The sequence below is a fragment of the Dermacentor variabilis genome, chromosome 6 (genome assembly GCF_050947875.1).
Source record: "Dermacentor variabilis isolate Ectoservices chromosome 6, ASM5094787v1, whole genome shotgun sequence".
Taxonomy (NCBI): domain Eukaryota; kingdom Metazoa; phylum Arthropoda; class Arachnida; order Ixodida; family Ixodidae; genus Dermacentor; species Dermacentor variabilis.
In genome coordinates, this window is record NC_134573.1 from 169,895,186 (window position 1) to 169,907,220 (window position 12,035).

The following is a 12,035-nucleotide window of genomic DNA, read 5'->3' on the forward strand; positions in this document are numbered from 1 at the left end:
CACCTGCCATCAAAAGTATACAGACAAGGGGTCCTGCAAGAAAAAGAAGAAACAGAAAAAGAAAGCGAATGGGGGTTCGGTTACTCGGACTGATAACGAGATGATAACAGATACACTGCAATGTTTATCATTTCAAATATGAACTGCAATCTTCAGTTTCAAGTCTTCTTAGGAGCTGCACGAAGAACGATAGTATACCCGCCGCTTAGTGTCTTTGGTGTTGCGCTGCTAAGCACGAGGTCCCGGGATCAAATCCCGGCCCCAGCGGCCGCATTTCGATGGGGGCGAAATGCAAAAATACCCTCGTACTTGGATTTAGGTGCACGTTGAAGAACCCCAGGTGGTCAGAATTAATCCGGAGTCCCCCACTACGGCGTGCTTCATAATCAAATCGCAGTTTTGGCACGTAAAACCCCGTGAGTTAACTTGAAGTTAAGGACGGTACTAGACTAGACAAACACGAGAACAGTCAATCTAGTCCATCTAGCTCGTGTTTGTCTAGTCTAGTCCCGTTCTTCGCGCTGTTGTAAAGGATCGAGGCACGTAATATGCACCAACAGGCGGGGTTTAAAACCGCGCTTCAATTAGTTTATAATGCCAAGCATTCTTTACGAAACATCCCAGATGCTCTATACACCGTGGTTGCGGGCTGGGTGCTGCTGCTGCCTTGCCCATTAGCTCGCACGTAGGAGAGCACTGCCATCTTTACTACCCTTGCAAGTGTCCAGGCACACTGGGCTTGTTTCGTGCGAAATTACTCAGTGATAAAGCTAATCATACTTAAATGTCCTCATTGCAATGCATACACGTCATGAAGAGCAGAGTTTCTTCAAGAAAGCAAACCTTTCGAAGCTTTTTTATCCCGACTTCCCTAACCATTAGGCCAAAATCGCACATGCGCTTCTATCGTGCCGACGCCAGCCACCTTTTTGAGATGACCGCGGTGTGTTGATGATGACAATAATTTTTATACTATGACCCACAACGGAAGATTGGCCGAGAAGCGGGCACCACATTTAAAATACATAAAAATAAATGAAAAAATACGTACAAGTTAACACAAGAGTTGTCACATTGCGTGACACAGGTGCACGAGAGCGCATGCGTGCGTACCAGTTTCGTTTACGTCAGAGACGCTGTAACGAAGTTGGTAAAATTACAGCATTTCATCAACCGTTTCACGAAAGCTTCGCTTCACGTAGATTCCAAAAATGTGCGTCGGAGCATAATTTTCTTTTCTTCGCAGAAACCTACGGTTAGCATAACCTTTGATCACGTGTGTACACGATCTTTCCTGCTAGGCTGCGCTTCAAAAAGCCCGTTGGAGAACTTGCGCTAGCAGCGTGCAGACATACTATGTCGGCGCACTTGTGAAGCCCCTGCGTTTGCCGGCAGGCGTTGTTGGGCCATCACCTACTGTAGCGTGTATCGGCGAATGACGGCTGTTGCGTCCGATGTTTCGGCGCACCCTTCTGCTTCCTTACTTTCTCCTTATTGAACACGTATGATACACAGGAGGCCTCAGACAAGAGGCTTCGCGAACCAGTACCGACACCACGCGCAATTGGCTATCGCGAGTGAGGTGAATTGATTGATTCCCAGCGTTCGACGTCTTAAAGCAACACCGGAGTTGTCAGGTACGCCGCAGGGGAGGTGCTCCACATTAATTTTGACGTACCTGGGGTTATTTGACGTGCATGTAAAGCTACGTACACGAGCGTTTTGTCATTTCGCCTCCATTTCAGGTCGCCGCGTCTGGGACTCGAACCAGCGACCTCCAGCTCAACAGCAGAGCGCAAGTGAAACGAATGAATGGACGTATGCAGACAAGCATGGAATTGAAGTCAATGGCCGAAAGTGGACGACCCGAACCTCACAGCCTGTTATGGTCTACGCCGGGAGAGCAGGAAAGGGAGAAAGGGGGGAAAGGAAGAAAGGTGGCACAAGGCCGTACGATGGATCTCTTCAACACTCTTGCTCCCCTGAAACCCATACCGGCTTACTTCACTGCTTTGCGGCTCGCGAAAAGCGAACAAGCTCCACGGAGCGAGTGCGTTGGCCTCGTTTTCCTTCCTACTTGTCATGCCTCCAGCATCGCCTTGCAGGGTGGTCACGTGCCGCGGTTTGCGACAGTGATAGGAGCGCCTTGCAGGAAGCGCCGCTGCGCGGCCTCCAACCCTCCTATGACTGTCGCAAACCGCAGCACGTGACCACTTCCGTCGGGGCCAAAGTTGGTGCCTTTCGGCTTTTCGTTGTTTGCGGTGATGTACCCTTTTAACTGCTCCTACAAGGAGAAAAAAGAAAGAAGAGAGGAAAGAAGAAACGAGATTTCGTGGCTTCATCAGATTTTGGTAAGCGCCTCTCGAAGCCCGGTTACGACCGTAGTGAGCCCGTTGCTCAGTGAAGCACGTATTGAGTGCCGGACAATGAGCTATCAGCTTCGTGCGTTCCGCGAACGCGGACAGTCTCGTTACCTCAGTAGCTGCACAAAAAGCGGTGAGCGAACTCCTTGTCCTTTTGTTTTTCACCCTTTCTCATTGATTTCTGTGCCTTCATTCGATGTCTTAATTGCTGACCTGGGGCCAATGATTGTCGATCGGAAGCCGCCGTCATACACGATCGCATATCAGTGCCTTTGCTGTGCTTTCCTCAGAAGTGCGCGACGCGACGCAGGAACTCTCATGCTCGATTTTTTCAAGTGTCGGTTATTAAACGCGCTGTCAAAGATTTGTGGTGGCGCTAGGCGAAACTAAACGAGAATGTGTGGCCGTTAATATCCGTGTCTTTCCACGCTTGAGAATAGCAGGGCGGTGCCCATTTTCTATTATTCGCGATGAACATTCTTTTTTCCTCCTCTTCCGTACCAGTGTGTGTATACGGTAACGTAGCATCGTGATTAGGCATTTCCTATGACGCGCATAACTCATGCTTCTGTCAAATATTTTATTTTCGCCATTTATGCGTAACCAACTTCTTGACTACTAAGCGGCGTTGCTGGTGCGAGCCATTGTTTTGCAGGAGATGACGATCCGACACCTCGCGATAATTCCTCCGTGCTATGCCGAATCCTGATTGGGCGACATGGAACGTCTCAAATACGTTGCAGAGCAAACCAAGGTCGCAGACTGACGACGACAGCCGTCGAGGGCAAACGATAAAAAAAAGAGGAAAAAAAAAACACTGTACTTTCTACTCACCTGGCTTGACGTTGAACGGCGTGGCACTTCAAGCTTAACTCTCAAGGACAATCCCGAATCCGGTTATGTAATCTACCGACCAGTCAACGCTGGTTAAAGTGTGCACGTTTCTCCAAACTTACATTTCTCCACTCACCGTCACTGTCAAGGCCAAATTGCGTGAATACTACACTCGTTCGGCTACTTTCAGGTCAGAAGTACCAATCGCGTCTGCAGATTGTGCAGACAAGCAAAACGCAAAAGAAAAAAAAATGGCATAGCCAATGATCTTGTTGGAATAAACGTTAGGCGAAACTTTTTAGCAACGTTTGAGTTTAAATTTTATGCAAAAGGACACACGATGTGTACATGAGGATCTAACAGGTCTGCTGGAATTTATGCGAAGCGAGACGTTCGTGAAGCATGGTTGCTTGAATTCTATATTACTTAATTGGGTGCCTACAGATGTCTCTGTTTTAATCCAATGCAACGTGTAAGGTCGCGTAGTGCTCATATTTATGCACGACACGGTTCACTACACTAACTCTGCACGGTTCCAGAACTAACTGCAGGCGATATGCAAGCGAAGGCGCTCAATCGAAGGTGGACTCCTGCTATCAAGGACATCTCGGAAAGGCAGCAACGCTGTTTACTTTGGTGCGTTACTCCCTCGTTATCTGTCTGGAATCATCCGGGCTCACCAGTGCTCCCTTCTCGTAAAAGATTTTTTTTGTACCGGCGCCCTGATTTTAGGTATTCGATGTGCGGGCATTGGTAATGTGCAACTAAAACGGGATTTCGCTGAGGTAGAAGAAAACACAGCAATCTGACATCTGATGTCTCCCCTACGTGGCCCTTCCTAAGAATACAAAACAAAAATTCAAGGTTCGCGCTTAAATACGGGCACGGTATAGCCGGTATCTAAGCACGTGTCTTACATACATTTGAGGATGGGACAGTTTATTTGCTTTTTATTGAGAACGTGAAGTTTCGGGGCCGCTGCCGTCCTCAATATGTATATAGCCTAGATTTACGTGATTTAATCAGTTTCAGTCAGTTAACTCTTTTCCTACCGTGGGGAAAATAGTTTGTTTGTTTTTTTGTTGGTTACGCCAGAAAAATTTTTCTGAAGGAACTACTGCACTCCATATTTTATGTAATACATAAACGAAAAGCAAAATGAATACACTTCTCACGCATAAAATTTTTTATTAACTAGATGTATGTCACAAAAAGACATACATTGCCAGAATCAACATTGTGGGATTAAATTGAACAAAGTTTGTAAAGACGCGCTTGTATCTACTAAGAAAAAAAATGTAACAAAAATTATGCGATATACAAAATGTGTTGCCGTTTAATGTCTTATTTCCGGAAAAATAAAAAAAAATTCATTGCAGAGGCATTGCGCTACAAAAATTTAACTGCAAGAGCACTATATAGTTGGGCCTGCCGGGCTGCTCCCACCGATGTTCCGGGCTGGTTCGCGTCGTAGTCGCTCTCAGAGTCAAAGCCCTACGGAGAGGCAGCACCCTGAGACTCGCCGCTGCTCCATCCATCGACGAATCAGCCGCAGACGCATCACGGAGGGCTGCGATCTTTCGAAGCGCGCGCGCTGCTCCCGGAGGCGGCCATTTTTGCTTTCCACTTTGACGATCGCGAAACTTCGAAGCGCATTCAAAAATCACTGCCTGGTGGAAAAAAAAAACGACTGCTTAGAAAAGAAAAGTATAGGTCTCCTCCTTCACGTCCGGTGACGCAGTATGTCCAGGAGTGGCGCGGTAGGTCTCAAAAGCAGCGTTTGAAACCATCGATAACGGGATAACGATGCCCAATGGGCGTGGTAGGGAAAGAGTTAAGGCAAGATGCGGTTTTAGTTATAGACTACGTATTATTTTTAATTTTTGTGTCCCATCTAAGTTCACTACGGCGTTCACGAGATTAAAATATAAAAAAGAGGGGGCGAGAAAATGCAAATAAACAAGTAATACTCTGGGGATTAGTCTATCAAAACCACAATCGGATTATGAGGCGTGCCGTAGTAGAGCGACCGATGGATTAATTTTGACCACCTGGGTACATGGGCGTTCTTGCATTTTGCCCCCGTCGAAACGCGGCTGCCGCGGCTGGGATTCAATCCAGCGACCTCGTGTATACTCAGCAGCGCGCCATGCACAGAAGTGTTATCGCTTTCTGTATATAGCGCAGCCAAAAATAGAACGAGATAAATAAAATTTTGTTCATTGACGGTGTCATCAAGCTTCACTTTCGACTTCGTTCATTTCATGGTATTCATTGCAGCCCCTTTCCGATATTTTTTTGCATGACTGCATGCATGCGTATGCGTTATTTCGCTTTTTTCAGGTAGCACAATTCTAGTTCGTGAGCCGGTCTACTCCAACAGGCGGACATTACTAGCGCTAAAAAATATTAAATGCATAATATACTAATTAACAGACATTTACTAATTAAGTGTTAAGCTAATGACCTCACAGCCCATATTGCAATTTACAAATTCTAGCCGTGTAGTTCGCTATGCAGATCCACTTGGAACGAATTCTCAGGATGACGCAAGTTTCAAGATATTAATTCCCGAACATTGTGGAGAAATGCATTGGCGTTCCAAAGGCCCGCTCTCCGCGACCCGTCTTAGTTTCTTAACAAAACGTCGTTTTATGCATTGAAATACGAAAGTAAGTGAAACGACAGGGCATTTTTCCGCAAACTTCGGGAATTAATATCTCGAAACTGCTTGTCATCCTGAGAATCAGTTCCAAGTGGACCCGCCTTGCGAACTCCACAGCTATAATTTGTAAATTGCAATATTGGCCGTACGGCAATTAATTAAGAACTTAATTAGTGAATTCTTGCCAGTTACGCGACTTGCGTTTCAATTTTTTGTGCAAGGAATGTCCGCCTATTCCAGTAGACCACCTCACTAACTATAATTGTTCTATCTGCCACAGGCCACCTTAAAAAAATTCGAAGGTACTCGCCGAAAGACTCTGTATAGTAAACCTGTAGTAGTGTGCCAATAATTTTTGCATGGCTAACCTCCACACATATTATCAAACTTTCTCTCACAGTGCGTGTTCAAGAGACTATTGACCTATAGGCTAGTGGTCTATCATAACGAAGCCTTAGCATTCTAAGTTTAGCTCACAGGACGCAAATTCAAAATATGTCACGTGGTAGTGACGGTGAAGAAGGCAGCAAAACTTTGATTAAAGAAACTAGCTTTTTATTGGGCGAGCTTGTGCCCTCAAAAGCAGGCTACACTCAAAGAACGATAGCGGCGAATACACTCGGCGATCGTCGAAAATCTCATCAGCGGGTCAAGCGCGTCGGCTTTTATACAGCAGTCGTCGAGTGTTCCAGACTAATCGCTGGGACCCGCGTGTCTTCCACAATGTTCTACACCATTTGTGTCGCGCGATGAAGTCAGATAACAAAAGGTTCGGCGATAGCAGACAGCGGATAGAAGCATCGATAACATTCCAGAAACTTCCGATACATGCAGGCGCGTCCCGCGCTGTGCGATTACATTTGTTAGGCGACGAAACGTGTCGCCCGATAAAGACAAGTACACGTGTCAATATAATATCTTCTTGTTCGCTCTACTGCATTAGTTGAATGCGCCTGGGCAGTGGCGAAAAACAAAAACACTTGCGAACGAGCAGCTTCGTGAATTCGTCCCCCACTAATCCCAATCAGCACCTACCTTTAGCAAGGATTAGCCATTTCGCGTTGTTCTTCATTAGGTGGTATGTGTCGAGAAGTTTCGTTTTGTCGTTTCCTGCTGGAGCGCCCGTCAATTAGTCCCCCGATAGTTCTGAAGAAGATGCGCAGGATAGACATACACTCGCCGTGGTTGCTCAGTGGCTATGGTGTTGGGCTGCTGAGCACGAGGTCGCGGGATCGAATCCCAGCCACGGCGGCCGCATTTCGATGGGGGTGAAATGCGAAAACACCCGTGTACTTAGATTTAGGTGCACGTTAAAGGACCCCAGGTGGTCAAAATTTCCGGAGTCCCCCACTACGGCGTGCCTCATAATCAGAAAGTGGTTTTGCCATGTAAAACCCCATAATTTAATGTTTTTTTTCTTTTTAAGGATAGACATGCGTGGAGTCTGAAGCGGAATTTCGGAACTTGTATTTTTAAGCGCACTGGTTCCAGGCTGTGCCGCTTGGTTTATCTTCAGTAACGCTTATAGAAGGGGAAAATTATGCAGATCAAACGTACATGTGTGGAATATTTGTGAAACGAAGCTTTCGGGAGGAGGTTGCTTAAATCCTATAAAAATAAATACGATTCGTGCAGTTGCCTTTACCTATGCAATGCGCCATCTCCTGCGATGTTTGTGCCTATTATGCATAATACCCGTCACAACTCTAAGGCTTTCCCTTACCTTATTATTTTCACATTTCAATTAAGAAAACACACACACCACACTTGACTTCCCCCTTGCTTTTTCTGGCCTCATTGTCTGTTTGCTCCATATACAGTTTTTAGTAACGAAATATCGTGCACCTAGGCTCCTCTTATCCTGCTGCAACTGCCTACATATACTGTGGCTCGGCCTTTCACAAGGGTGCGCGCAATTAAGTGGACACGTCGCATGCAGCACAAACCTACAGAAATGGCGGGTTGTCTCTGCATCGGATGAAAGTTTCTCTACGCCGTTTCTTTCCCTGAAATTCTTTCTTTTTTTTTTTGCGCATCTACCGCTGCCCTGTTTTTGACACACGCACTAGCGGTGGCGGGCAACCGCGCGTGAAGCCAGCAGCTGAGAGAGGTACGGATTCCAGAAGCTTCGGGCCCGGTGCGTGTACGCTCCGCCCTCTGCTGTTAGTTTGACTGTGCCGTGTTTGGGATCCGACTGCTGGTACGATCTGTTGGGAACTCGGCGCTGACGCCCGTGGTTGTACCTGGGTCGCAAGCCCCAAGGGTAGCGTTGGCCTAGCGGCCTGGGGTACAACTGGAAGCATCCGAAGGTCCCGGCAAAGCATGAGTCGACTGGTAACAACGAAACAACTTGTTTATTTTAACATCGCAAAGAGTTGGCGGTCAGGTTGACCGAAGTAGAGAGACGGGAGAGCACTTCACTCAACAGAAGAAATCGGAGCCCCCCCTTTTGGCGTCCGGGGGCAGCTGTTTTTATACTCTCGCAGTTGAGGGCAAGAAGGAACCCCTCAAAAGACGAGCACGTGAATGTACAATGGGCTAATGGTGACGCACACTGTCGTAGCGATGCCGTAGCACCATGTCGAGCACGATCTCGTAGCACCCTGTCGTGGCGCTGCCGGTCGGACACAATGACTGTAATGAGAGGATGGTCCCTGCTTTGGCATCGCCTGTTTCGGGCATAATGACTGGAACGAGATCCCTGCTTTGGCATCGCCTGTTTCGGGCACAATGACTGGAATGAGATCCCTGCTTTGGCATCGCCTGTTTCGGGCACAATGACTGGAATGCGAGGATGATCCCTAGGCGGTCGCATCGCCGCAGTCGCGCCTGGAAACACCTGGCGATGAGTGTTGTGGCGACGACGATCGGGCCAAAATGTCTGCCGCCCCGCCGCAGTCGCGCCGGCAAAACCACGTGTCGCAGGCGAAACGCAACAGCCGGCATTCGAAGGTGCTCCTGGAACTCTGTGGTAAGCAGTAGCTCGTCACAGTGCTGCGGAAAGGCCCGCTCTCCGCGACCCGTCTTAGCGCTGAATGGGCCCCTCAGGTCACCTCGGAATGGCGGTACTGTTACTGCGTTATTCGTGTTGCAACATTTATTAAATTGCTGCGACGATTTGCTCTTCGCCGTGCACTTTGACTTGATAATTAGAGCTCTAAATTAGGGCTGCAGTATATGTAGAGAGAGAGAGAGAGAGAGAGCAAGGAGAAGAGAAGAATGGCAGAAAGTTGAACCAGTACAGCGTCCGGTTATTCTAACCTTCACTGCGAGAAGGAAAAGGGGGCCAAGAAAGGGGAGAGCGTGAGAGAGTGAACAGTGTGTGTACCCAGCAAAGCGCCTTGAAATCAGTCGAGTCGAAGCAAGTGCCCCGCCGACACATTGGGCTGCCGTCATTCTGCTGCCTGAAGCTAATCTTGGTGTTTCCCCGTAGCTGGTGATGCACGTTGAAGTCACTTAGGAAGGCCAAGGGGCCAGTGGTCGTTAGCACTAGGTTCGAGTACGTGGCCTACATATCGTCAAAGTAAACGGCGGCCTTTTTTACTTCAGTACGGACATAATGCTGCGGGTGAGCCATGATGCTTACTCAAGACTTGCAAGCACTCAATTGAGAGCATCCCAGCACTTGCACTGCACTTCGCGCTGACGGAGTATGCAGGTTATTCAAGAGTATTCGAAAAAGTATTCATCAGAGACCGGATCATCATAACCACTTGCCAGTCTTCTTCGGGCATTTTGTCAGGAACTGTCATTATAAGTACACACAATGCATAATTAGTCGAGTGGAACTACTTCGAATGGGTCTGTACGTGTCTAGATGGTCGTTTACGAATCAACTGCAACCTTGCGGATTACGTGGTATAGGGAGGAAAACACCGGTACGAAGAACCTGTGATGTCAGTTTCAACAGCCTGATTAGCATCCTAAATTAAAGTTGCCTGCCAACGCATTAATCATGAACGGACGTTGAAAAACAGCGTAGAAATTTCCGACGTGCGGCATCCAATACATTGAGATGGACAAAGTGCAAATTGCTAAGCTATACCTCAGATTTTTTTTAACACTTCGGTTCTGTCTGTTTGATGCGTTAGAGCCACCCACGTGTGAAAGCATTAAGAGAATGGCAAATCACTAATGCGGGTGACTTGGCCATTTTACAATGGTAACGTGCATCCAAAAGCTCTGGCTTGGACGGAATGCTCATGGCGACGTAGGAGAAAATGAATTTTTGATGTTTAAGTTTCAGTTTATTCAGGTCAGTCAGTGGGGGTGTGCATTCGTAATGGAATATGCAGAGGGAGGTCTCGGAGCGTATAGCTGTATGGGGACCTCCTGTACGTAAAAGAATGGAGTATATAGTGCATTTTAAAAGCAGCAAGGAAAGAAATGCAAATTTTGAGCGCTGAATAACACCGGAAGTACGTGTAGTTGCAACAACAAATAGTAACAAAGGACTGCAAAATAAGTATGAATTATATCAGTGATTAGGCAACTCGTAAATATACGTAAAATAGTGGCAACACTTATGGGTAGCGGATCTAGTGTGATTTGTGTTAATGAGAGATGATTTACAGAAAATGTGTATAGGAAGAAGGTCGTTAAGTGCTGTGAACAAGGTGCCAAAATGAATATATTTTACGAGGTTAATGGTTCATAAAGCAGCGCAGAAGCATTACTACGGAATGAGCTAAATGTGAAGATTCTTATAGCTCGGTTCTGTAAATGTTGTAGCGGTGTTGAATGCGTCCGGTGAGTATTCCCCCATGTTGTTATACAGTAAGCAATGTGGCTTTGAATAAATGTTTTGTAGAGTTTAAGCAAATTTGATGTATTGATATAGTATCGGACCTTCAGTGATATTCTGATGCCAGGGCTAACGTATACGTTATACTTTAGTAATGTGGCCTGAATATGTTAAGTTCGAGGACAATGTTACTCGAAGAACTGAGCACTCAATGAACACGTCGACAACCATTGTCGTACTCGCGGGGTTGGTCTCGCGGGAGTTATTTCGTGTGACTCTGCTAGCAGTTGCGTAAGAGCGACGACATAGCGATGATACTTTCAACCTCGCACTGACGCATCCAGTCGCCGCTGTAATTGTGCCATCGTTGCTTCTTACCTTCATCCCTATGCCATTTCAGCGGCGACTGAATGCTAGTTTGTTAACGAAACTACCCCTCAATTCTAAATACCTTAAGGCAGTTTGTCGTGTGCGTATCATGGCCACGCATGCTTATATCGCCTTTCCGTTTCTCTACCACGGTTGCGCTTTAAAACCACGGCGCTGCAAGTTTGCTTTCCTTTCCTTCCCTCTTCTCCGCCCTTAAACTGACTCTCTTAACTACTACACGCAGAGACAAAGAAACAGCACGCGCATGCGATCGCATAGATGAGATGAATACATATATATAGAAAAGCATCAGTCATAGCTCTCGAAGTATAATATAATATAATATAGAATAGCTCTCGAAGATAGCTATTCCGGCGGCTAGCTTCCCACGCTATGCGTGCCGTCCTCGCACCTGTTAAAACTTTTCCTAGACGCTAGAACTATACCATTCCTACGCAACCTTGAGCGATCGGAAAGCGCGTTTTCCACGCCTGGCCGGCGGAGAGGGGGGGCTTCGTTCCGGCCGCGAAGCTCTCCACATCCCCGTAAGGAGCCTGGCGGTGGTCTCGTGCGGACGATGCCCTCTCGGTGAGCGCATATTTCCCCCCTCATCTTTTAAGATATTCAATACATACAAGCATTTGTCTCGCAAACCAGATTTATTTCAAGGGAATTTTCCACGTCTCAATTATTTCTCTCGTCGTATTCGAGTGCTCATTGCCGTGTTATAGTTTGTTAACGAAGCTTCCCCTCAAGTCTAAATATTGTAAGGCAGTTTGTCGTGTGCGTATCATGGCCACGCATGCTTATATCGCCTTTCCGTTTCTCTACCACGGTTGCGCCTTAAAACCACGGCGCTGCAAGTTTGCTTTCTTTTCCTTCCCTCTTCTCCGCCCTTAAACTGGCTCTCTTAACTACTACACGCAGAGGCAAGAAACAACGCGCGCTTTAGATACTATAGATGAGATGAATATTTACAATTATTATTAGGGTTATAATTATATTCAAGTGCTGATTGCCGTGTTATAGTTTGTTAACGAAACTACCCCTCAATTCTAAA

At 46.8% G+C, this 12,035-nt stretch overlaps 1 protein-coding gene across 2 annotated transcripts in view; it reads left to right on the top strand.

Moving 5' to 3' along the window:
• The window catches only part of LOC142585729 (uncharacterized), a 160,913-nt gene that overhangs the window by 59,086 nt on the left and 89,792 nt on the right, over positions 1-12,035 (top strand). The window contains exon 3 of one of the 2 annotated variants that reach the window (XM_075696707.1): positions 1,746-2,171. The exons of the other annotated variant lie outside the window; for it this stretch is intronic. Coding sequence (XP_075552822.1) covers positions 1,746-1,803 — 58 coding nt within the window. The 3' untranslated portion in view covers positions 1,804-2,171. Of the gene's footprint in view, positions 1-1,745; positions 2,172-12,035 lie in introns of those variants that run through there. 2 annotated transcript variants of the gene reach the window in all.